Source organism: Rana temporaria, chromosome 2 (assembly GCF_905171775.1).
Source record: "Rana temporaria chromosome 2, aRanTem1.1, whole genome shotgun sequence".
NCBI classification, from domain to species: domain Eukaryota; kingdom Metazoa; phylum Chordata; class Amphibia; order Anura; family Ranidae; genus Rana; species Rana temporaria.
The window spans coordinates 397,310,083-397,337,032 of NC_053490.1; the positions used below are offsets into that span (position 1 = coordinate 397,310,083).

At 41.8% G+C, this 26,950-nt stretch overlaps 1 protein-coding gene across 3 annotated transcripts; it reads right to left on the bottom strand.

The window, feature by feature from the left end:
- Positions 1 to 518: 518 nt before the first annotated feature.
- On the bottom strand, positions 519 to 25,183 carry DDX3X (DEAD-box helicase 3 X-linked). 3 transcript variants are annotated; one of them, XM_040338093.1, is made up of 19 exons: positions 24,892 to 25,183; positions 17,217 to 17,268; positions 17,067 to 17,117; positions 16,797 to 16,868; positions 16,069 to 16,203; positions 13,220 to 13,343; positions 9,898 to 10,035; positions 9,702 to 9,801; positions 7,275 to 7,410; positions 7,003 to 7,088; positions 6,612 to 6,710; positions 6,369 to 6,529; positions 6,081 to 6,225; positions 5,732 to 5,876; positions 5,454 to 5,635; positions 5,258 to 5,375; positions 4,970 to 5,126; positions 4,769 to 4,854; positions 519 to 3,015 (listed from the first exon to the last, which is right to left on the bottom strand). In XM_040338093.1, exons 1-19 carry the CDS (start codon positions 24,934 to 24,936, stop codon positions 2,924 to 2,926), a joined length of 2,124 nt encoding a protein of 707 aa, XP_040194027.1. In that variant the 5' UTR covers positions 24,937 to 25,183; the 3' UTR covers positions 519 to 2,923. The 3 variants fall into 3 exon arrangements, with proteins under 3 accessions (XP_040194027.1, XP_040194026.1, XP_040194029.1); XM_040338092.1 differs by having other exon boundaries at positions 4,727 to 4,854; XM_040338095.1 differs by lacking the exon at positions 16,797 to 16,868 and having other exon boundaries at positions 4,727 to 4,854.
- Between the last annotated feature and the right edge of the window lie 1,767 nt (positions 25,184 to 26,950).

A 26,950-nucleotide genomic window follows, 5' to 3' on the forward strand; every position in this document is an offset into this window, starting at 1 on the left:
TACTTCCTTTCTATGCGTGCGATTAGGAACAGATTTTAAAATGTTGCGCTGTCACTTAAGAGTAGCACCTTTTGTTGTAAAGGTTCCTTAACCCTTTTAATTTCTAGGCTCAGGGCACCCCTGCTACTTGCTATACATTTACAGCCAACAGTACATTGCCATTTGGGGCACCAGGAGGAATGCTCCTTGCAGGTGTGGGTATTTGAAAGAAAACCTCCCTTCCCGCTTTAGAGACCATACAGAAATGGGCATTTTAAAACTACATTGACAAGATGCAGCCAACATCCCTCTGGACTCAAATTCTGATTTCCCCCATAAACTAACAGAAATGCCCAGAAGCAAAGCTGGGGATTCATACATGTTTTGCATATCTTTTCAATTGAAGTGTGAATCCTGGGTAAGGGTTACTTTATACATCTATACCTCTCCTTCCCCCCAGGTATTTTGTCTACCAACTGGATCCAGTTGACAGCTAGGTGGATCCAGTAGTGCGGAAAAACAAAAACACCCCCACACAGTTTGCCATTCAACTTTTATTTTAATAAAATCAGTAATGCACAGCACATGCAGTGCCAAGCATCTAAACTAGTACAATAAGCAGTTACTAAACTAGAGCGACTTGAGGGTCAATCTTGACATTTAGCAAGTTTAAATCCATTCTTTGCATAAAATAAAAAATAAAAGAAATGAACCTCATGTACATAAGTATTGCCAAATGTACTTGCTATATGTAATCATTGAAGACAAGTCACTGATTTTTTTTTATTCATTTTTAATTTACCAGTATGACAAAGATAACCACATGTTTTGAGGATTGCAATGTGCCAGACATTCACTGAAATAAAAATAAAAAAAATAACCACACAACTAAACAAAACTCACGCAACAAACATCTGAGAATCTGGACACTTCACAACAGTGTTTTGAAGTGTTTCATTAATATCTTAAGACAAGTGTATCAAAACCTTGGCATGTTTAATTTTAAGTTGCCAATTTGAATTACACCAGAAGTTATGGCTGTTCAGCCAATACCGGGTCTGTTTAATTTGACTTAAGAGTTTAATATGACTTATAACATTAAAAGCTCACACTACCCCGAAATATATAATTTCACGCATACGTTGACATTCAACATTCAAGTGCCAGTGTTTTTGTACTGTCTTTTGGTCAAGTTTCTTTAGCTTTCAAAGAATCACTTAGGCTTACAAAAATAAATATTTGTCAAATGTTCAATAAATATTACACAAAACTAGCAGCAAAAAGTATCTAGAAATCCATTGTGTGCAAAATAGTTTGCGCCCCCCTTCTATTACTCCCATGGTCCCAAATAAGTCTGTCTTGCCCTAGACTCCAAGCAGTGTTTTTTGCCATCTCAAAGAGACAAAAATAAAGAGATTTGAAGGACACGTACACAAGACTTATATAAAAATTCTCTGAATGTGCAATAAAAGAAGGTTTGTAGAAAGTTATGGGCAAAAATGTACAAGGGCCATCTATATTTTAAATAGCACCATAACAATGACCTCAATACTGTCAAGTGCACCTACAAAAAGATTTAGAGCAAGGCACAAAAAACACTTGTAAAATCTATTGCACGTTAAGATTTTTTTGCCATTCCTATGCCACAAAGTTGTTATGTTTTAATTCAGCTACATATAGAAGGCTAAATTTGATGTGGCAGAGGTGTTTTGTTGGGAATTAATCTTTGGCCAGATATAGCACTGCCATACTAAATGCAATGGAAACCTATGCAACTAAAACTGACTAAACTGCACACATTAGCAGATTGTACACCTTGTGCAGTCATGTACATTTTTTCCACTGTTTGATCTTACGAGTTGAATTTACTCATCTGGAGCCATTTTACAAAGTCTACTGTAAGCCAAGTATGTTTGTAACCTTTCAACGCAGCTTGAACAGAGTAATGTGAATCTGCATTAAAATAAAGCCTGCTGCATAATTCATCCTGTTCATACCCTCTTGACCAAAAAACATCAACACTAGCATGCGTTATTAGACCAAAATCAGCCAGGCCTGTCACAGAACCACATACTACTGTGGTCAGCCATTCTGCCATTTTCTTATGACAGGCATAAATTAATTTAATGATGATACCTCCTAAAAACTATTTCAAGTTTCAGATCGCTTAACGTTCCCTGTAATGTTCAGCCCATTATTGGCTTGCTCACACATTAGCAATTCTGCCTAAACATTGGTAAAGGAATTGCTTTATTGCATTCTCTGAAAAAACAGTGCTTCATGTGTATGAAGCTCATACATCTATGACTGGAATGGCTTATTGAAAAGACTTCAGGTTTTAAGTACCTTTCCAGGATAGAGTGAGCAAATCAGAACTTCGTACAGTTAGCCACATTAGAAACAACTCTGATATGCTTCAAGATCTTTTTCAATGTTAACAGAAGGCCTAATGGAGGCTTACTGCACAAGTTTACTTTAACTTGAAATATTAATGCATGGATGAAACGATTCCTGTTTTGAGGTTGTATCACACCTGCGTGCCAAGGTTTGATTTCGCCCAAGTTCAATAAATGTATTCTGTCTCAATGTATATCTTGAGCAATACTGAGCCAACAGGACATCAAAATAAAAAGTTGTCTAAAGTTAAAGGCACAGTACAACAAACAAATTATCCTCAGTCAAAATAAATGCAGTTGCTGGAAAGGGTGGATTTGGGAATTGATCCAAAAACTACAGCAATGAAATCTTCCAACATCTTCAGAGTAGGGCTTTTTATTCCTATTGTTCTCTTCATGGCCCAGAGCTCCCTTGAAAAGAAAATTCAGTGGAGAATCACAGCTGGTAATGTACAAGTTCTTGAAGCTACACAAGGTATAGTCTGGCTAAGTTACATGTGGTTTCCATATTCGCTTGTTTGGTTGAGTCCTTTATATTGAAGGCAAGTTTAGTTGCCCCACCAGTCAACCTGGGAACTTCCACCGTAATTTCCTCCATAGCCGTCGCCGCTGTTATAGAAGCCACCACCATATCCACCACCTGTGGACAAAAATAAATCAGTAAATAGGAGGAAAATATGTAAAATGTGCCAGAAAAAAAAAAAGTCTTTAACATTTTATGCATCCAATAACCACAGCATGAAAATTCAGTGGAAACAAGGTTTTATATATTTGGATATTTTTTTTTAAACACCTCTGGAAAGCTTCACCCTCCATATGACCAGAGCATTTTTGCTACCCAGCACTGCTACTTTACCTGCCAATTGCTCAGTCATGCACACTGTTGAAATTCATACAATTTTTTTCCACAGAGCTTTTGGGTGGCATTTGATCACCACTGAGTCGCACCCCCCCCCCCCCTTATCACTAGTGGACCAAAATGAAAGTTTTTGGTGCCCAAGCCAAAAATTGATGCACTTAGCCGAAACCGATGGTTAAAATATACATACAACTTCTATTCTACTTTTTAATATAGTATGAATTAAATATATTTGTCGGCCATTATCGGCTCCTTTTGAAGCAGTGTTAAAAACTCTGCTTATTGCATTTTTTGTGCAATTTTGGCAAACCACACCTCCCAAATTGAAAGCTGCAAGAAAGATGCACTACGATTCAGTCACAAGACCTATGAAAAAGACCATGAAGTAAAAATTGTGAGTTTGCCAGCCATTATTTGCATTTCACTTTTGGCACAATGCTGAAAACACTATTTTCGGTGCATCACTTGACAGAACATTTGTAGGAAAAATTAAAACGCAATAAAAAAAAGTCAATTTTTTTGATAAATTTAGGCCAAAATGCATTCTGCTACAAATTCTACACCCATGTTTTTTTTATCAGTTTATGCGAAGCAAAGTATAGCATCTACAAAACATGTTAGAAATAAATGTATTATATGATACACTCTGGAATTTACACAGCTATAGATGCGATACTGTAATGGTGGTGATCAGGTGGCAATCTGTCACAGACACTGTTGCTAGTGACACAAATGGTGATCAGTGATACTGTACACTGACACTATACTAATGACACTGGCTTGGAAGGTGTCAACATTTAAGGGCAATAAAGGATGTTGTGTGCCCAAAAATTAGGTGTGCCGCTTTTACCAACAGATCTGGCTACAGCTGATGAGCAGATCTCAGCCATAAATCATAGGCCAAGACCTGTTAAAATCCAGCTGTAGCCAGTGAGAACATTAGCAAGGGGTGCGTGCCCCTAACCGGAACAGGTTGGATGACATACATGATCCAGCCTGCCTGTCGCCCTGCCACAGTTAAATGTACTGTGGCCGGGCGGCAAGCAATTAAGATAACATGTCAGCAAAAAATATGTGCATGAGATGGAAGGAAAAAACCCCACAAATTTATGAATTTTTCAAAACTGGTGCAGGCAGAATTATCTGATATAGCTGTGCATGGCAGCCCATCAGCTTCAGCTTGTTTAGTTAAGCTTTGAAAATACAAAAGACAGAAGCCGATTGGTTGGCATACAGAGCCGCTCCAGTATTCTTTATACCTGTACTTTGAGTTTGTGTTTAAAGCCCCCCAGTGCTGCTATTACACAGCAAAGTACAGCTATAATGAAAAACCATTTTTTTTTTGCCAGTTTCAAACACAGTATTTTGTCATTACTTCAGGAAACCAAAGTACATCCTCTCTTTAATGAGCCAAACACTGTTAACTGGGGGGGGTGAAAAATTCTCATGCACATCTTTTCACATTAAAGTCCAACAAGCAAAAAACAAACACCTCCTCCAAATCCCCGACTGCCTCCATGACCACTGCTTCTACCTCCACGACTGCTCCCGCCAAAGCCGCTGCTGGAGCTACTGCTCTGTCTGTAGTCTCTGGCACCAAATCCACCGCTGAAGCGACTGCTATAAATAAAAAAATAAAAAAATGTTTACCAACATGTCAAAATAAATGCCGACAGACAACTTCAAGCACAGCTGCAGAGTGCAGTGATCCAAACAAAATGCCTTCACAACTTACCTCTTTGAACGCCCCCCACGACTGCTGGTCTTGTGATGCTGTTCATAGGCCATATTCTCCAGCCAGGATGGTACTTCTTGTTTCGCTTCCACCAGAAGATCTAATAAATCCTTTGTTATATTTATATTCTTCTCATTGAAAAATGATGTTGCAAGACCTAAAAAAGTGATAAACAAAGTTCATGAACCAGTTAAAAAAACAAAACCACTTTAAAAACTGTATAAGAAATAAGGTTTTACATTTACATATTTAAAGCAATCCTTAAAGAAATAAAAAAAGGATACTTACCCAAATTGCCCACACGCCCTGTACGACCAATTCTGTGCACATACTCCTCAATGTCACTGGGCAGATCAAAGTTTATTACATGCTTGACATTTGAAATATCAAGTCCTCTGGCTGCAACCTATAAAAGAAGATTTAGTACATGAGATGCAATTATATGCAAGCAAGAAGGCAGCAAAATTCAAAAGCAGTTACTTACAGCAGTGGCGACAAGAATAGGGCTTTTTCCAGAACGGAACTGATGAAGTGCTTCTTCTCGGTCTCTCTGAGAGCGGTCTCCATGGATGCTTGTGCAAGCATAGCCCTCATGGTACAAGAAGTCCTCAAGAGCATCTGCACCCTTCTTTGTTTCCACAAACACCAACGTTAATGAGTCTTTACCTAGTTTACAAAAAACAGAACAGGTTTTAAGAGTCGATGTGTGCAGTACAGCTCACATATCACCTTTATATTAAGCATGCAAGACTGATGCAATACCTGTGGCATTAAGGAGATCCAATAAAAATGAACGCTTGTCCATTTCTTCCACCCAGACTACTTTCTGTGTAATATTTTCAGATGTAGAGCCTACTCTACCTACTGCCAAAAAGATATATTCTTCCAAGAAATCACGAGCAAGAATCTGAGGAAAAATGCCATTTATACCAAAATTAGTATTTGCAAAAGGATGGGTTAACAGAGCATCCAAATCAGAAAAGGTTTAGCCAAGTTGGTAACCATATAGTAAAATTTAACTGGATACTATAAGTATTTGTACAAATACTTTTTGCATAACACTGAACAAAAAAAAAAAAGAGTTTATTACGGAACATTTATAACCATTTACCTGGATTTCCTTGGGGAAAGTGGCACTGAACATCATAGTCTGACGAACACCCTTGGGAGGCATGGTGTCTTGTTCAACAATTCGTCTAATTTGAGGTTCAAATCCCATGTCAAGCATTCTGTCTGCCTCATCCAACACCAAATACCTAGAAGTGCAAAATAAATCAGACTTGCAAAGTGGCAGTAGCTCAGGTTACATAATGTGAACATCAGCTTAAAATCAAACAGGTGTTTTTTTTTTATTTCTAGCTTTTCATCAAGCTACTTCCTAATCATGCATTCAACATACTTGCAATAATCCAGGCCAATCTTTCCTCGTTCCATCATGTCAACAAGTCGCCCAGGAGTGGCAACAAGCAAATGACCGCCTCGCTCCAAGTCTCTGATCTGCTGCCCAATATCTGCTCCCCCATATACAACACAAGGACGCACCTTTGATCTGTATGCAAACTAAAAAAAATAAAGGCAGAGAATGTAAGAGCTGTATAATCTTTAGGAGTTGGGATTTTTATTTATTTTTTAAAATGTATACCTTTCTGGCCTCCTCATAGATCTGTACAGCAAGTTCTCTTGTTGGAGCGAGAACAAGGGACAGTGGGTACTGTTTTCGCCTTCCATATCTCCCGTTATCCTACAAAGAAAAAAACATTTATATAACACTCTTCAGGAAAGGACATGCCTTAAGGCCCCTTTCACACTGAGGCTCTTTAAAAGCGCTCAGTGTTTTACTGGCAGTTTAGAAGAGCTTTGCATTATTTTCAATGAAGGGGCTTTTTCCCCCCCCACAGCCCTGCCAGCACACTGCCCCAGTGTGAAAGCATCAATTGATTTTTAAATGGTTGGCGTGAGCTTTTCAGACACTAAGCTTGCAAGCACTTAGTTTTTCAAGACCCCTTTCACACTGGACTTCATAAGCCCCTTACCTTTAAGTTAGATGATGCTTCTCCAGGACCATCTGCAAAGATCTGACTGAGAATGGGTAGTAAAAAAGCTGCAGTTTTTCCAGAACCTAAAATCAGAACAAACAAGATTGCCAATTAAGACAAATCAGAACTTAAAGTAACAGATTTTAAGCTAAACTCCAGGCTTTTTTTAAATGGGAAAGTCTGCATTCTTTTTTCCTCTCAAAGAATCAGTCAAAAGCATAGGAATTCCAGATTCCCTGTAGTATATACACCAACTGAAAAATGTTTACCTGTCTGAGCACAGGCCATCAGGTCCCTCTTTCCTATAATAATGGGAATAGCATGCTTCTGGACTGGTGTTGGTCGAGTGTATCGGGTGAGTGCAATATTTCCCATGATTATTTCCCCCATGCAGACATCCTGGAACTTTGGGAAGAAAAAAAAAAAAAAAAAGTTTATTTTGTTGCAAAATAACTAACATTTTTTAATCTTTGTAGCTCAATAGAGCCCAAGTCAGAAGTCATAAAAATAAAGTGGTTATCTACTTCTGAAATTCCTGCAACATGAAATTTGATATACTCTTAAAAGCAAATCAGAAAACATGTCTATTGCATATATATTATACACACACACACACACTTCAGGTGTGTTACTTCTTATTTCAGAATTTAATGGAGAAATGCCAAGGTGGTTTCCCAATCAGTGCGTTTTCTTTAACTACTTAAGGACCCCCCACTGTATATATACGTCCTTTTTAAACATGGACATCTCAGTAACGGCAGCAGCTGCTGCCACAACTGAGATATCCATGTTTTCAGCGGGCGGCCGTGTAAACGATAACGGCGGTCTCTGCGGCGGATTCGCCGTTATCAGTGGCGGGAGAGGGGCCCCCCCTCCCGCCGCTTTTCCGCGCCCTCCGCCGCTTACCGGAGCCGTCGGTAGCGGCGGAGGAGATCCGATGCTGCCGCCTGGAGAGTGAGGACTTGAGTGAGGGCAAGATGGCCCCCACCCGTCCTCATAGCTCTGCTGGGCGGAAGTGACGTCAAAACGTCAGTCCCGCCCAGCCTCTTAAAGAGACAAATTTTTTTCTGTCATTTTTTTTAAATGACAAATTTTTTTTTTTTTTTTTGCATTTAAGCCTAAATATGAGATCTGAGGTCTTTTTGACCCCAGATCTCATATTTAAGAGGACCTGTCATGCTTTTTTCTATTACAAGGGATGTTTACATTCCTTGTAATAGGAATAAAAGTGATCATTTTTTTTATATATTTTAGTGTAAAAAATAATAAAATCAATAAAATTAAATAAGAAAACAAAACATTTTTTTTTAAAGCGCCCCGTCCTGACGAGCTCGCGCGCAGAAGCGAACGCATACGCGAGTAGCGCCCGCATATGAAAACGGTGTTCAAATCACACAAGTGAGGTATCGCTGCGATCGTTAGAGCGAGAGCAATAATTATAGCCCTAGAGCTACTCTGTAGCTCAAAAAATGCAACTTATAGAATTTTTTAAACGTCGCCTATCTAGATTTTTAAGGGTAAAAGTTTGACGCCATGCCACGAGCGGGCGCAATTTTAAAGCGTGACATGTTGGGTATCATTTTACTCGGCGTAACATTATCTTTCACAATATATAAAAAAATTGGGCCAAATTTATTGTTGTCTTATTTTTTAATTAAAAAAAGTGATTTTTTTTCCAAAAAAAGTGCGCTTGTAAGACTGCTGCGCAAATACGGTGTGACAAAAAGTATTGCGATGACCGCCATTTTATTCTCTAGGGCAGGGATATGCAATTAGCGGACCTCCAGATGTTGCAGAACTACAAATCCCATGAGGCATAGCAAGACTCTGACAGCCACAAGCATAACACTCAGAGGCAGAAGCATGATGGGACTTGTAGTTTTGCAACAGCTGGAGGTCCGCTAATTGCATATCCCTGCTCTAGGGTGTTAGAAAAAAAAAATATATAATGTTTGGGGGTTTTAAGTAATTTTCTAGCAGAAAAAACTGTTTTAGTCTTGCAAACACCAAATCTGAAAAACCTGAGGTCTTTAAGTGGTTAACCTGACAAACACAATCCTAAACCCACAGTTGATCCAGAGGTAGGCGCAAAGCCCTAGCAAAGCATGCTTTGCTACAGCAGGTGAGAAAACTCCTTGACCCTTAAGAAGAAATCGGATTTTCCCTGGAACAACTTTAATTTGTAAAGCAACTTCTGTATAAAGGACAAGCTCACCTTTGGAACATGTTACATCTGTATTTAGCTTGGAACTTGCAACAGGTACAAGCTTTTGTCTCTATTCCTGCACCCTTACTCTGAAAGCAGATCCTCACCCCACACCAGTTATCAGAATTTAACAGTGCGTTCTTGTAGGGCTCTGCCCACACAGCAACATCATTTACAGAGTTCTGTGAATGAACTACAAGTTTTATCAACCGCCAACTGCAAGAGCCCTGGTGAGCGCTCTCGTAGTCAGATTCATCCTGCCATTTGCAAGTGTCTGGGCAGACAGTGTACCAAGTCTGCAGGAGCATGTCATTGTACCCACAATATGATTGAGTGCAATGCTTTACAGGCTGCAGAATAAAAAAATTAAACCCTTATTCAGGTAAAAGTGCATTTAAGAAGGTGGTCAACTTTGCCTTTAAACTTACATAGCTATGGAGACTAGCAATATAAATAGATACATACAGTAGCAATATAAATAGATACATACAGTTTCAATATGTGGAGGGCAGTTTTGGCCAGTTGCTTCGACTGGAATGTCGTCATACTTCTCAAAGTTTATGCCAGTATTGCCGCCAGAGAAAAGCTCCCTGAAAAAAAAAAAAAGAAAAAAATATGTAAAAAAAAAAAAAGCACAAAAAAAAAAAGAAAAAAAAAAAAAGAAAAAGCTAACCATGAATACTCACTGCTCTACACGATCATTTGGAGCAAGAGGCTTTGACCAATCGTCTTCATCACTTCGTTCATCATTCCAACGGCTATTTCCACCACCATATCTACCCATACCAGATCGCTCACCGCCTTCTACACGACGGTCATCAGATCTAAGCACAGAACAGAAGCAGTTTGCATTGTCTCCTCCATATAAACAAAGATGTGCTGAAAACTTAACAGTGAATTGTGAAAATTGTTGGCTTCTGATGTTTTGCAAAAAAAAAAAAAAAAAAAAAACTGGAGCTGAAATAAACATCCAATACTGGGACCCTTCTGGCAACTGCTTCACTTTTCTCTTAGAAAAATCAGCAGCAGTCACTCCCATTGTAGCTGGGCAAGTCATTGCTAAAGTTGTGCCTGTAGGAAATACAAGGCATGGGTAATGCCCACACATCAGACACGGATACAGTTTCACTAGATTTGCAAATAATTACAGGTATAAAGACAGAAGAGAAGATAAATGCAGTTTAAACTAGCTAGAGAATGATTTACACAATAAAAAAAATAAAAAAAAAAGTTGGTAGCTCTTTATACACTGCAGGCCATAGTTCTGTGGTGTACTAAAAGCTTACCTGATGTGATAAGGGTCCTTAACCAGCTTAGGCCCTGGCTGCCAAGATGCGAGACTAGCACACAGGCCTACACCCTCAGGATTATTGGGAGTGGAAAAGGATCTCCCTAAATTTATGCGCACAACAGTGTTTGGACAATTGATTAATAACACCCTCCCAAAATCTTGGAGAAAAAAAAGATACCAAGTTAATCCTACACATTTAGGGTTTACAACCAATCAAGAAATGTATATTTTGACCTTCACAGGTTAATACAAAAGCAATCTACTCAAAGAAAATGTTCCCCTTAATAGTTTAACCACTTCCATACCGGGCCTATTTTGGCACTTCTCGCCTACATGCATAAATCAATTTTTTTGTTAGAAAATTACTCAGAACCTCCAAACACTATGTTTTTTTAGCAGACACCCTAGGGAATAAAATGCCGGCCATTGCAACTTTTTATCTCGCACAGTATTTGCGCAATAATTTTTCAAACGCCTTTTTTTGGGGGGAAAAACGGTTTTGTGAATTAAAACAAAACAGTAAAGTTAACCCAATTTTTTTGTATAATGTGAAAGATGAAGTTACGCATAGTAAATAGATACCTAACATGTCACGCTTTAAAATTGCGCACACTCATGGAATGGCGCCAAACGTCAGTACTTAATCTCCATAGGCGTTGCTTATTTTTTTTTTTTTTACAAGTTACAAATTTAGAGTTACAGAGGAGGTCTAGTGCTAGAATTGTTGCTGGTGCTCTAACGCACGCGGCGATACCTCACATGTGTGGTTTGAACGGCGTTTACATATGTGGGCGGGACTTGCGTGTGTGTTCGCTTCTGAGCGCGAGCTACCGAGGATAGGGGAGTTTAAAAAATGTTTTTATTATTTTTTAAATTACTCAATTTTCAATTTTTACACTTGACATTTTTTTTTGAATCACCTTTATTCCTTTTACAAGTAATGTAAACATCCTTGTAATAGGAATGGTTCATGACAGGTACTCTTTATGGAGAGATGCAGGGTCAATAAGACCCCACATCTCCTCCAGGCTGGAAAGCATTAGATCGTGAAAAAAAATTCACTGATCTAATGCTTTCAGCCGCGATTGCGGCTGTGTTTACATTCCAGGACCCGGGCGTGACGTCATAACATCGTACCCGGGCCTCCGATGATCATAGAGATGACTGGTGACCATCTGGTCACCAGTCTACTCTATGGTTTCCATCGGACGCCGGCGGATCGTTTCTCCGGGTCTCCGATGGCAAAGGAAAGCCTGGAGAAGCACCGGATTGTGGCGCGTCCCCTCCCGCCGCCTATAAGAACGATCAAGCGGTGGAAGCGCCGCTATGATCGTTCTTATGGTGCAGGGATTTGTCGGCTGAAGAGATGGATATCTGAATGATGCCGGTGGCTGCAGGCATCTTTCAGATATCTCCACTGAAAGTCCAGGTCATATTACGTTTTTGGGCTGGAAGTGGTTAAAAAAAAAAAGCCGATCTTGGCATGGCCAGTGGCAAAGAGCTTTTAATTAGCCATAAGATCAAGGAACTTTAAAAAGCCGAATTCCAGGTATACATTTTATTGCATAGTTACATTGATCCAACTTAGACTGAACACAAGTATCCATATACCATACGTGCAAGATCACTGAACCAGAATCACTGTAGTATTTGATACTACAGTAATGACCGCTGTTGTCTGGGTCCTGTGCCCAGGAAGAGGGAAGTCATTCATTTACAGAACACCTTGTTTTTCCTCAATGAATGCAAGGATTTTGAATGCAGTGGAGGGGCAGGGTTGTGACATCACCAGCTCTGCCTAGTCCAATCAGAGAACACCACACACTGTAAATGGCACCCAAGAAACCCACTATTCACCATACAGCAGAGCAGCCGTTTGGGCACAGGACTCAGAAGACCCATGGTGATTTCTGTAGTAGGAGTGGCTGCCTACTGCACAACACACGGGTTTGAAGGATACTTACCTAGGTGGATGCAGCATCACTGAGCTACTGGGGGACAGATTCAGCACCTAAGACTGAGAAATTAATCGAAGAGAGCTGTGACCATCAGTTGCCGACCCAGGCATCTGGGGCGATTGTGACCACATGTCACGATCTTTAGTCAACCTGGATCAGCTCTGATGTCAGCCTGCTGTTGGCTGAAAACTGGACACATGAGTGCAGAACAAGTCCATATGAGTACAGTCAAAAGAGCTTTAGCTGCACTTTAAATAGCTGGGAAATGCAAGAACCGTTAATGTATACAAGGGGATTTAGCCTATACTATATCAAATGTGTCTAGTGGATATGGTGCAAGTCGCAGTCAAGTTAAGACAGGTTAAAAAATGTCCACAGTTGGATGCCACAGGAAAACATGGCAGCTTACTAAAAACCATACCTCAAAGCAACAGCAAAAAAGCTCAGCACCCCTTTTTCATTCCAAGGTAAATTACTACATAGTTGAGTTCTCTCATGCATACCTCAAAGTCCCAAACCCCTCTTTACAAATAACAGGGATGGAGTTATGTTAACATATTTCTCATTTAAAGTCCCAAAACTTTTTTTCTCACAAAAGTTACAGGATGAACCTTTCAAGAAACTTAATATAGTATTAAACTTTGTTCTGGTCTGTATTAGGATTTCCTCTTACAAGCCATGTGTCAAAAGCAAAAAGGCCATTATGTTAAAACTTTCAAACAGCCCAGAAATACAAAGTATTTGATAGGCCAAACTCACCTCCGTGTTCCACTTCCTCTATCACTAAATACACCTGGTTTTCCACGCTCACCACGTGATCCAAAGCTGCTGTAAGCATCTTTGTCTCTTGAATTCCACCCAGCATTGTCTCTATCATAAAATCCTAAGAAAAAAAAAAAAGGTTTAGCACAAGGACAAAATTACAGCCTACAAACCCTTAAAAGGGTCAATAAAGGATTTTATCAATATAGCTGCTACCCAACACCTTCAGGAAAAAGCAATTGATGACTTCCATACCAATTAACCTTTCATTGTGAAATCAAAAAATGGTAAGTTTAACAGCTATCATTTGTGAAGTTCAAAATAAAGCATCTAAAGAGGGAGATTTATTTAGCCCAAAACAGGTGTAACCTAGGGTGATCACACTGCTCCATAAAAATGGAACGAAACAATAATGCCTCATGTACGCTGCTGCTAAACAGATGTTTGGGGGCAGTTGGGCATTTTATTTCCCAACTGCTCCTGAACCCTCATCTTATCAGTATATGACACAGGGTTCTTTATAGTCATTTCTAGGCAGTTGAGTTGAGGCTTTTTTTGGAAAGCAAAAAAATGAGTTCAGACACAGTTGAGGCATTTAACGCACCTAACGCTTCTAAGCACGGTAAAACTAAATTTTGTTTACAGGCGTTTTGTTTTTGGCCATTAAAAAAAGCAGCGTGCAATGCAGCAAATCGGATGTTTTAAATGTGGGTTACCATCTGTCAAGTTAAATTGTTCAGGAGAGGTTGTAAAAATGTCTGGTGTACATTAAAGTGGATGTACACCCATTTTTTTTTTGATGCCCAGTCTTGCCAAAGAGTTAATCCAGTTTATTGTTCAGTGAAATAAAACAGAAAAACCCTAGTCTGTTCCACCCCCTTGCTCTGAACGACAGGTTATTTACATCTCATGCACTAGCCTGGAGACACTTTATTTTTTAAATCCCACCCCCACTTCTGAAATGTGGTTACTTTTCTGGATTTTGACTGAATGTTGGTGATCATAGCAGAATTAAAGTGGAAGTAAACCCTCCTATCGTTTTCAGCCAAGGAAGCGGCCATCTTGACCTCTGTTTAATCTGCACTTGCCATGATGCTGTACATGTGACCTTTTATGAAACTAGCCATTGGATGGTTTGGCAGTTTGGTTGAGAGCAAACAAATGTGACAGCTAGTATTTCCGGCATGCCGACAATGTTAACTGTTTTTGTAACTATCAAATTGAAGGGTTTACTTACACTTTAAGTGAAGGAATACATAGAAAAAAAAATGCATGTTGACAAGGGGAGTGTAGAGGTTGGCAGGGTGTCTACTGACATCACAACTCCACCCACAGAGCTCCAGACAAAAGATCCACCCACAGAATCTGCAGTTTCAGTTCTTATAACAGACAGAGGGTAAACATTTGGCAGGTGAGGATACATGCAGGAGGCACCTATATCCTTATAGATCAGCACTATGGCAGTAGTTTAGAAAGGATGAGAGTGGGTTTACATCCACTGTAAGCCTAAAGCTGCCAAGTCAATAGACTTGTTAGCTGCAGATCTTCACTTTGCTTTCAAGTTTAAAGAGGTTTAGGCCAGGTTCACACTGGTACGACAAATGCTCCGACATTGGAGCTCATGTCGCAAAAAAAAAAAAAAAATATATTCTTAATGTTACCCTATGGGAGCCGTCTTAACTGGTCCGTCCCCACAAAGTCCATACCGGGGTGGGAGCAAGCGAGCACCCCCACTCCTGAACTGTACCAGGCTGCATGCCCTCAACATAGGGGGTGCCTTGGGGCCCTGCTCCCCCACTCCCCAAAGCACTTTGTTGGATGTTGAGGACAAGGGCCTCTACCCTCAACAAGCCTGGCCATTGGTTGTCGGGGTCTGATCAGAATCTGGGAGCCCCTTAAATAATGGGGCCCCCACCTTATATGAATAAATTTGCTTGGAATCTAGGAGCCAGCTAAAAAAAGTTAAGCCAGAAAATGAGCCCCGCCGAGCTTGCACGCAGACGCATACGTCAGTGGTGCCCGCATATGTAAACGGTATTCAAACCACACATGCAAGGTATTGCCGCAATTGGTAGAGCGAGAGCAATAATTATAGCCCCAGACCTCCTCTAACTAAAAACATGCAACCTGTAGAAAGGGTAAAGGTTTGTCGCCATTCCACGAGTGGACGCAATTTTGAAGCGTGACATGTTGGGTATCAATTTACTCGGCGTAACATTATCGTTCAGAGGGTTAACACATTAGTAATGTCTGCTTCCTCCCCTCTCCAGGGTCACCTTTGGGGGTGAAGAGCAGATACCTATCAAATAGGTATTGCACTCCCACTTCCGGACATAGATACGCTGTCTTCTAGGGAGACATGTCCCAGGAGACAGCAGGGACCAGTGGGAACGTGCAGCGCAAGACGATTCCCTTACCGAAGATGGCGGCAGTAGCAGCCGAGTGATAGATCGGCTTTTGGTGCCGACATTGTGAGTGGACAGGCAAGTGTTCTCAAGTCAGCAGCTGGAGTATTTGTAGCTGCCGACAAAAATAATAAAAAAAACACACCCAACCCTTTTAATTTCAATTGGTACAAGCAGACCCAAAAAAGCAAATAACCATGTGCCAGGTAAAAGGGCCTTTTCATAAATAGCAACTAATCCAAGTCTGCTCGTGTGCACAAACATATCCAAACACAGAACTCAAAAGAAAAACAGATATAAAAGTATATTACAAAATATTACATAATATTGGTGTAATGTCCAGTACACAACGAGATCAGACAAATAGTGTTTGCATGCTAATCTCAGATCAAAGCTGAAGTTTACAAGTCACAAAAATTCTCATACAATATTAACGTTTACCTTTGTCAGTACGGCCAGTGCCAGCTGCAGTTCCAGCGCCTGTTCCAGCACCTCTACTTGCATATCCATTCGCACGGTCATCATGTGTGCCATTCACATAGCCATTTCCACCCCGTCCAGCATCCCAGCTTGAATCTTTTAATGATAAATATATAAGAACCAAAATGCAAAAGGTACAGCTAAAGTAAACCAAGTCAGTCTGATATAGTAGGAGGTGTATACTACAGTAAAATTTGAACACGACCAGAACCAACCATTAAACTAGTGTCTAAAAGCAAGCTAAAGCAAGCTAACAAACCCCAGTGTAATGCATGTTACATGCACATTAGTGATCTTTATTTGCTGCCAGATTGTCCGGTGAAAATCAGTTAACGGATTTCTCCAGTAAATCAAGTAAACACCAAGAATGTAGCAGAGATTTCAATTTAGAAGAAATTAAATCTAATGGATCAGAGCAAGCCTGCATTGGAGCTTGATTAAATAGCATGAATAAAAAGGGATAAATTCTTGCAGCACATGAATGCAGGCTTTTTAATATAAAAATGCAAGTTAAGATACTGAAGATGCCATGAAGTTGAACTGAACTGCTACAATATCTCAGGTATGTGCTTCACAATTAAGCATTTTTTTTTATTAATACCACTGCAATTTACAGGCAGCTCAAGGGCTAGCTTATGCAGGCCAAGCTATTGTGCAGCCAACACACCAAGACAGGTAACCAACCATACCAGTTCTTTGGGACCACCAATCACCGTATCCCTTATACACATCTACAGTTGGGTACTGACACCTTGGATAACCTACATAATAATAAATCTTTCAGAATATTCACCAATCTTACAAATTCTACAAACTTAAGATGGCGACTACATTTTTTTATCATGGGCATCAAAAGTTATGTGGGAAAATAAAAAGCAGCATATGTCCCAATTTAATAGGCAAGGTCAAAATCCCCTTAATACAAATAGAAAACTCAAAATTGTTTAAAACCCACTTACCTTGCCTTGAAGCTTCTTTGTTTCTTAAATGAGGAGGAATGTAACGCCCTTCTAGGATGGGGAAAAAAAAAAAGTTTTCATTCTACTCTTACACAGAAGATTAGAAACAGTCATTGCTTCCTGCTACAACAAAAAGACATGGGTACTTACTAGTTGCAGAGCCACCACCTTGAGAGTCAGAAGTCAAGTCTAGGCCAGCAAACTAAAAAAAATAAAAAAAGTAAAATTGTTAGGTGTTTGTATATCCCAGACTACAGCTTTTTAACTAAAAATATGATGCATTATGATTTTACTGCAATGCATAGCTGAAAACTTGTAAACAAAGACATCTTCTGGCTAGATTTGGTACTACAGCTAAAGACACAAGCAAGATTTTACAAAAGACAAAATGGAGATATGCCAACAAAAGATGCTTCTGCAAAACTGCCACTGTCAAATACAGGCATTTAGTGCAGCAAGCAGATAAAATGTGGAATCTACCTACTAAAAAAAGTAGACAAAGGCTTATTGTCACAATGGGGGGCTTCTAAAAATCAGGGAATGTACATTGCCATAATGATCCGAAAAATAAAAAATGTTTGGCATTTCCATCTAGAAAAAGTTACTTGTACAAAATAAGCTATAGTGAAGAGTGGAGGCAGGGGGAGGGAGAAACATTCCTACTGTCAGCAAAATAAATTCATACATTAGCTCTGTAATGGGAAGCAATAAGGCCTCACGCACACTGGAGTCTTTCAACGTTAAATGTTTTTGCCAATAGCGTTTTCTGCTTTTTTTCAATGGATCCAAAACATTAACCGCTGGTGAGCCATGTTAGAGCATTTATCAACATTTAAAGTGGAAGTTCACCCTAAAAAACATTTTTTTTAACATTACATTGTGCATACTTCCAACATTTACAGTATGCCGATTTTTTTGCTATACGGTATGTGTCAGCTCTATACGGCACCTAGTCGGTGCGCAGGCACCGTATAGAGCCGACTCGCAGTTCGGCTTCTTTCGAAAACTTGTGATGCGCCTTATCCGCCAGGGGGGGGGGGGGGGGGAGGTTTTGTCAAGACGTCAATCACCTGGGCGAAGTCCATGACGCTACGCCTCTTCATAGGAAGATCTACTCCCGCGGGAGTGAGAACCTGGAAGCCAGGTGGAAAATAGCTACAAGACGGTATGTACAGCAAAAAAAACTGCATACTGTAAATTAAGGCTGCAACTAACAATTATTTTCATAATCGATTAGTTGGCCGATCGGATAAAAAAAAAACTCCATTGAAGTATATTGAACCAAAAAAAAATAGCACCGTTTTGCTTTAAGTCCCCACCCTTTCCAAATACGCAGCAGCTGAAAAAAAATATCATGGATGTGAATGTGTCCCATAGGAAAACATGTAAACTGTAGTGCGTTTCTGCAAAAAGCACAAAAAAAAACCAGGTGTGAACCCAGCCTGAGATGTTTAGTAACATAATGGGGTTAAAACAAACAAGAGTAAATAATCGCTACTGTAAGGCGTTTTTTTTTACTGTGGGACCGTGAAAGTAATATTTGCGATTTGCTTTTTTACTACTACAAAGGCAAATTTGTTTTTAACCCCATTATGTTACTGGCCGATTAATAGATTAAGAAATTAATCTATTAAAATGTTCATAATCGATTAGTTGTTTCGGCCCTACTGTTGGAAGTATGCACAATGTAATGTTAGAAAAATGTTTTTAGGGTGAACCTCCGCTTTAAGCGTTTGTGATTTTAGGGCATTCCAACAACAGCCCATAAATTACACTGCTGATAAACATCCATGGGCACAGGATAGAGGGAAGTTTATTGGCTGTTAAACTCCCAAACCAGCCATTTATGAGCTTCAGTGCGCATGGAGCCTAAAGCTAGTTTGCAAAAACATGGGGGTGGCAAACTGCAACTGGTGAACCAGTTGTGGCCTATACAGGAAATAAACCTCAAATGTGCAACACCCAGAAACAAGAAAAGCTATCCAAGGTCAGCCAGTGACAGCAGACAACACTACCTGAACAACACCATGCTGTTCATTTAACCACTTCCATACCAGGCCTATTCTGGCCTTCCACTCCTACATGTAAAAATCTTTTGCTAGAAAATTACTCGAAACCCCCAAACACATGTTTCTTTTAGCAGACACCATTGGGAATAAAATGCCAGTCGTAGCAACTGTTTATGTCACAGTACAACAAAAGAGCACAATCATTTTTGAAACGTTTTTTGTTTTTAAAAAGTCACGGCAGTGTGAAAGGGGCCTAAAGCAATTTTTCAAAAACAGCAGCACTAAAACAAATGTATACATTGCTGCATATAGGCCTTGCTGACATTAACCACTTAAGACCCGGACCAAAATGCAGGTAAAGGACCAGGCCAGTTTTTGCAATTCGGCACTGCATCGCTTTAACTGAAAATTGCGCGGCCGTTCGACGTGGCTCTCAAAAAAAATTTGGCATCCTTTTCCCCACAAATAGCTTTTTTTTGTGGTATTTGTGGTACCTCTGGTTTTTATTTTTTGCGCTAACAAAAATAGAGCAACAATTTTGAAAAATGCTATATGTTTTACTTTCTGCTATAATAAATATCCCCCAAAAATATATAAAACATTTTCCTCAGTTTAGGCCGATACGTATTCTACCTATTTTTGGTTAAAAAAAAACTGCAATAAGCGTTTATCGATTTGCGCACAATTTATAGTGTTTACAAAAATAGGGGATAGTTTTATTGCATTTTTATAATTTTTTTACTACTAATGGCTGCGATTTTTTTCGTGACCGCGACATTATGGCGGACACATCGGACAATTTTGACACATTTTGGGGGCAATTGTCATTTTCACAGCAAAAAAATGCTATAAAAATGCATTATTTACTGTGAAAATGACAATTGTAGGGGGTTAAGTGTGACCTCATGTGTTTCTAACTGTAGGGGGGCAGGGCTGGACGTCATTGATCGTGCTTCGCTATATCAGGGAACACGATCAATGACAGCGCCACTGTGAAGAACGGGGAAGCTGTGTTTACACACAGCTCTCCTCGTTCTTCAGCTCCAGGGACCGATCGCAGACTCCAGCGGCAATCGGGTCAATGGCAATAGCGCCCGTGACCCACGGCTGGGCACTTAAAGACATACAGGTACGTGCTTGTGCCCAGCCGTGCCATTCTGCCAACGTATATGTGCAGGAGCCGGTCCTTAAGTAGTTAAAGTGAACTGTGCTCTGGGAAATGTGCTGGTCTCTTCACAATGCATGTTTCTGGGCAGCCATCGTAAGCAAATGGCTCCAAAGTGTTTGTATAGGTAAAATGTTTTGGATGAAATCAGAAAGGGTTACAATCCCTGCGCATTTCTTGCATTGCTGGGGAAAGCGCCTCTCACATCCTGCTGGGGAAAGCGCCTCTCACATCCTGCTGGGGAAAGCGCCTCTCACATCCTGCTGTAGGAAATCTACAGAGGAAGTTAAAAATCCCCTTACAGTTATCACTGGAACATTGCATCTAGGGTCACCTGTGTTCCTCTTGTTCTGGTGATCACTAAAATTTTGAATCACCCATGACCTCCTCTGACAACTGTCCCCAGGATAGAGGGTTTATCGGGCAGAAAAAAAAAAAAAGCTTTTGACTTTAGACAAATTCTGCCACCAAGCTAGAATAAATAGGATGCTATGTCCCGGCTTAAAATTACTGCATACTTGTTTGTGATTTAGCTGCAAAACTGAAACCCCTTACTTTAGCACAAGGCCTCACTGCCAAACCCTGGGCAAGTTTGAGATTTCCAAATCTCACAAGAAGCCCGGAAATTGGGATCTTCTGCTTGCCCCATAATCCCACATACAAGGGTCAATGACATTTCTCCTAGGCAAGCGCCACAGAAGCCAGGGACCAAGTCATCCGATTTAAAAAATTTTACTATTCTTAATTTTTTATTGTTTAAGGCCTCATGCACACTGGTTTTGACAGCAGCTGTTTTTGGCTTCAGACTTTACAGTCAAACTCAATATGTTACCCTAGGTTTCCATGAACATATAGGCCATTAGTTTTTGTCTGGGGTTATTGGCTTAAAAAAATAAAAAAGTGGGTTCTGAGAGGAGTTTCAGCTGTAAAAACACTTGAACGTCAAGAAAACAGCGTTTGAGGTTTTTGATCCATTGAATGAAAATAAATTCTCAAAAAATGCTAAAAAATTAAGTTGAAGGTACTGGCACTTTTATAACATTTTATTGTCCAGTGTGCCTCCGTCCAATAGTAATCACAGCACAACAGGAAGTGTTGGGTTACAGGAATGCAAGTGAAGCTGCAATAATGATAAACAGTTGCCAGATTGAGGTTGGGTTTACACTGAAGTGATGTAGGAAATGCACAGGAATGGTTGCGGTTCCCACATCGCAGTGTGTTCATGCGATCTGATGCAGGTGTCAATTAAAAGTAGACACCCCAAAACAAAAAAAGTCAGTGCATTTGCCCAAATTGGACCCTGTGGATATGAACACCCACACAATTCAATTTCAGTGCAGGAGAGAGAAAAAAAAAAGGGTGCTTTAACACACGTGTGACTGAAGCCTTAAAGTGTTACTAAACCCACAACAGTAAAATCAGTCTACGCAGCATAGCATGCTTGTTATACTCAATGCGGAACTTAGAGCGGAGGTCTGCCTTAATTATTTTTTTATAAAAATTAATATAAAAATTATATATATATATATATATATATATATATATATATATATATATATATATATATATATATATATATATATATATATATAATCTCCTCACTGGTCCCTGCTGTCTTCTGGGACCTGTGTGTTTCCCAGAAGACAGCAGGGGAGTGGTGTAACGGGGGTCTATGCCCAGAAGTATTACACAGGTATCTGCTCCCCCTGAAAGGTGCCAAATGTGACAGGTTCCATTTTTGCGTGGACCTCTGCATTAAAGGGGTTGTAAACCTTTGTTTTTCACCTTCAGAGCCCTTTCCAAAAAAAAACCTCTCCGCTATAGGCGTTTCCAGTGTAAATGGGCTCTAATGCATCCTATGAAAAACACCTTGAAGTGTCCGGGCCCCCCTATTTTACTTACATAAGCCCCAAATTTCTGTGATCCCACGTTTCTCTCTCCACGGCTTCTCAGCTCTTGATTGAATAGATTGATAGCAGCACAGCCATTGGCTTCCGTTGCCGTCAACCAAATCCAATGATGCAGCCGTCGGGGCCGAGACACACGGCGGCTATGGACGCTGAGTGTATGACATGGGAGCGCGGTAATCCCCTCGAGAGAGCATCCTAGATGGGGTTATCTATTGTGGGAAGGAGCCACCGTGGGACCCCAGAACAAAAGCATCGGGTCACTGTGCAAAACGAGCTGCACAGTGGAGGCAAGAATGACATGTTTTTTTAATATAAAGGGAACCTTTACAACCACTTTAAGGGGTAATCCTTTGCATGGTGTAAAAAAGCAGTTTTATCCATAGCCCCCCCCCCCCACATCTGGGGAAGGCCAGCCAACACAGGCAGAGTAGCTGACCTGCACATGCTCAGTTGTGTCTTGTGCTGGAGAGAACAGTTACTTGTTCTCAGGGATAGCCAGGTCACACGATATTCACACCACACATGCAAGTGTGTATACAGGCTGCAGTGGAAATGTATCTGAACTCAGCACTGGAGAAACTGCAGTTTATGTAACCGTGGCATACAGATCATCCAAAAAGCTATATAGAGGCAAAACTAAATGCAAGATTAATAAGCTGTGGAGAGACAAATGAACTATGTTCATATATTACTGGGTTCAGTAAAACTAAACTCAGTAATCCACACATGCAGCAACAAAAATGTGTTCTTTAGCACCCACGGACAGGAAATTATGTGTTGGGTGCATGCTCCCCGCTTAAAGACCGAGCTGCCAAAAGCAGCTCTGGGTCCCAAGAAACAGTCAGGCGCTGTGATTGGGTTCCGATCACTTGACGACTGAGCGCCAATCCTTTCTGGCCCACTGGGTGTTAAAGCGGGAGTTCACCCGAAATAAAAAAGTAACCTTAGATTAATGCTCATTTTGTCAAGGGGAATCGGGTCGTTTTTTTTTAAATCCAAGCAGTACTTACCGTTTTAGAGAGCGATCTTCTCCGCCGCTTCCGGGTATGGTCTTCGGGACTGGGCCCATTTGATTGACAGTCTTCCGACAGTCGCATACATCGCGTCACGAGTAGCCGAACGTCGGTGCGGCTATACGGCGCCTGCGCACCGACGTTCGGCTACTTTCGGAAAATCGTGACGCGATGTATGCGACTGTCGGAAGCCTGTCAATCAAATAGGAACGCCCAGTCTCGCAGCCCATACCCGGAAGCGGCAGAGAAGATCGCTCTCTAAAACTGTAAGTACTGCTTCGATTTAAAAAAAAAACTACCCGATTCCCCTTGACAAAATGAGCCTCAATCTAAGGTTAAAAATTAACTTTTCGGGTGAACCTCCACTTTAAAGTGGAGTTCCACCCAAAAATGGAACTTCCACTTTAAAGAAAGGTAACCCCTGACATGCCACATTTGACATGTCATTTATGGGGGGGGGGGGGGCAAAAATTTTTTTAGAGGGTTCCAGCTCCCTAGGTCGCCTCGCTGGCCGGAAAAAAGTCACCTCTCCCCCTCCGCAATCTGGGACACATCAGATGATTGCCCTGTCAATCACGTTGTGCAGCTCAAATTGCGCATGCGCAGTGCGTGCCCGGGTGTGAAGCCGCAGCGGTGAGGGGGGGAGAGACGAGCAAGGCTTGGGACAAAACGAGCGTCCATTTATTAAAAGTCAGCAGCTGCTCTATTTTTAGCTGCTGACTTAATTTTTTTGGCAGAACATCCCTTTAAGAACTTTCAGCTCCTTGTGCAATTTCAAAACGGCAGTGTGATTTGCACTGCTGATTTAATTGCAGCTTGTGATTTCATTTAACAGAAGTCAATAAAAATCAGTAAAAAGTAGTGCAGGGACCTTTCATAAATGCAGTGGTATGAGCAATTCCACTGGCAACTTGTCATGCGATTGGAAACTGTCATATCAGTGTAATCAGAGGCTCAAAGGGAACACCAGGGCAGGCAAGAATGGCTTACACAACACAAAAGTGTTTGGACAGTCCCAATTTTGCCTTTTACTTAGAAATAAAATCTAGAAGGGACACTCGGTGAATATAGAAAGTCAGATCAGAAAACAGCACTCTCCTAGAAGTCAAGGCCACGGCCCTCATGTTACATGGCCGGCATATTAGCCCTTCTACAAATCACAAACAGATCCCGGGGGAGTCACGTCCGATTTCGAAGAAGGTTCCTAAGGATCGGGCTGGGTACGGTGGCCATTGTGCTCAGGGAGAGGAGACGAGGTTGCCTGAGTGAGTAAGCCGGCTGCGTGTCTTCCCCCTCCCCTTTCCTCTCACAAAGGCCGCCATTGTGAAGCTACGCTAGCGAGGCCTACATTCCGAAGCGAGCCCCCCCTTCCACCATCGGAACATCAGGCCGACCGAGTTAGGGGGATTTCCACCCCGGGAACACGAGGAGGAAGCCCAGATCAGCGTCAGCCAATGCCGGCCTATGACTCATCACCCCCCCCCCCCTCCGCCGCCATTTATGACGCACCCGATCTACCCGGGACTAACCGGCACAAGACGAGCTCCGAGAACGGAAAACACCGCAGTGCCGGTTTACCTCAGCCCCGGCCCTCCCTACCGGCAGACACACACGAGGTGAATTATGGAAGTGCGCACATAGGCGCTCCGCCACTTAACTAGGCCGCCATTGTCTCCTCGACCACCAGACGACCCTCCCCCACCCCCCTTCCCTCACAGGAACGCTTACCTGCTGGTCTAGACTGTGAACATTTTCGACGGCCACATGACTCATAACTAGACGATAAGGCCGGGATCCCTCGAGCAGGAAATTAGTCGCTTGCTTTCGATGCGGAGATGACGAAAAGATGATAAACGGCTATCCTTGAAATTTTTTCCACACGTGGTACGCTTACGTGTAATAATAAAAAAAAGCGGTTACGCTGTACGACTTTAATTTACGCTATTTTCCGCCAAATGACGAACTCTATACGATGCGAACAGTAAGAGAGACTGCCCCTAACTGAACGCCCGGGCGAGCCGGGCCGTTCTCTTATATTCCGACGGCGTGGATGCTGACGTCAGTACGCAAAGTTGAGGACGCAGGGAAAGTGGGCGGAGAGGAGTCGGTAAGCGCGAGAATGTAGTGCTCTATTGCGCGAGCTGCGCTTGTCTCCAGGTAGCTTTGCTCTGAAGGCAGCCTATGGGCAGTCGGCGCCCGGCTTGGAACGATCGCGAGATCTCACTCGCTTCCCGGCTCGCGAAGCTGCAAGCTGAGGACAGGCACAGAGCCGTAAAAGCCTTGGGTAGTGTGCCCGGGTGACGTCAGCGGAGGGAGGCTCTGCACTCTGTTGTTTGGTGCGGATGTTTTTAGGTTGGGTTCCGATAAATGGAGTGGTGCGTCATTTTATCTGAAGTATACTGGAGTGTTGGAAGAAATCTCAGAAAGGGCGTGTAATTCTCCTGGACAAATGTTTTAAGAAATGTGTAAATATATCTCAAAGCATAGCTCAGAGTGTCCTTCATACGTGCTATAGTCCATCTTTTATATAAAGACCTAGGCCCATTACTAGGAGTCTCCTGGATGAGCTCAGGCGTGTTCGCAACTCCACGTTCCCGCCAGGAAGTGGACACTCCGCAGCGTTATTCACAGGCAGTGAGACATTTCACGATCCGCGGCTGCACAGATCAGGAAATGTCTCACTATCTGTGATTAGCGGAGTGTCCACTTCCTGGCGGACTCGGCACGTGGAGTTGTGAACACGCCTGAGCTCATTCTTACTCGTGAGTAGTCTCTGCCTTTACTATCCTATAAGAGCAGCTCACTAAATTCCACCTTATACTTCCCCAAGATTTATTTCTTCTGTCCTCTATGTGAGGATTGCTGAGGGCCACATGTGGCTCTTTGAAGTGTGGCCAGGCCCGGATTTACTCCCTTTGCCGCCCCAAGGCCGGGTCCTTCAATGCCGCCCCCGCCTGCGCAGTACAGGGAGGACATGCTGCCGAGAACCATCTCACCTCCTCTTCCCTCTGTTTTCTCTCCTCTCACCATCCGTGATAACACAGGGGGGAAACTCCCGAAATGAAAGTGAAACTGTCCTCTCCTCTCAGCTGCAGTGCCGCCCCTGCACCCACTGCCGCCCCGAGGCCTGGCCTTGTTGGCCTTGTTGGCCTTGTCTGAAATCCGGCCCTGAGTGTGTCCCTTGAGCCCCAGCAGTCAGTAGAGGGAGCATTGATTGCAGTCCAGTGGTCTCATACAACACATCCTTAGTCTTTGACAGTCTCCTATAGCAGACTTTTTTCAACCAGGGTTTCTTCAGGGGCGCTTTGGCAAAATGCCTAAGAATTGCCCAAAAATTGTATCCAAGCTGGCGTGTGGATGAAAGCTGCCTTTTAGTTACACTAAGGTTTTCATTGTGCACTATTACATCGGTTATATTATTAGTGGTGTCACATTAGCTGAGGGAGAAGTGAAACATTGGAGCACTAGTTTGCCTAAGTGTAAAGTCAGTGGAACCTTGGATTACGAGCATACCCCTTTCAATGAGAATGCTCGTAATCCAAAGCATATCAAAGCGAGTTTCCCGATTGAAGTCAATGGAAATTAAAATAATTTGTTCCGCATTGACTTCCACATGCGGTCAGAGTTGGGGGGAGCCAGAGAGGCTCGGGAAAGGCCCGAGGACACTTCGGCAAACCTCGGAAAAACTCCGTTCCCGAGGTCAGCCGAGCTGTCCTTGGGCCTTTCCGTGCATTTCCAAATGGCTTAGATCAGTGCCGTTCGGATTGGCTCCGGCGCCCCCCACCTT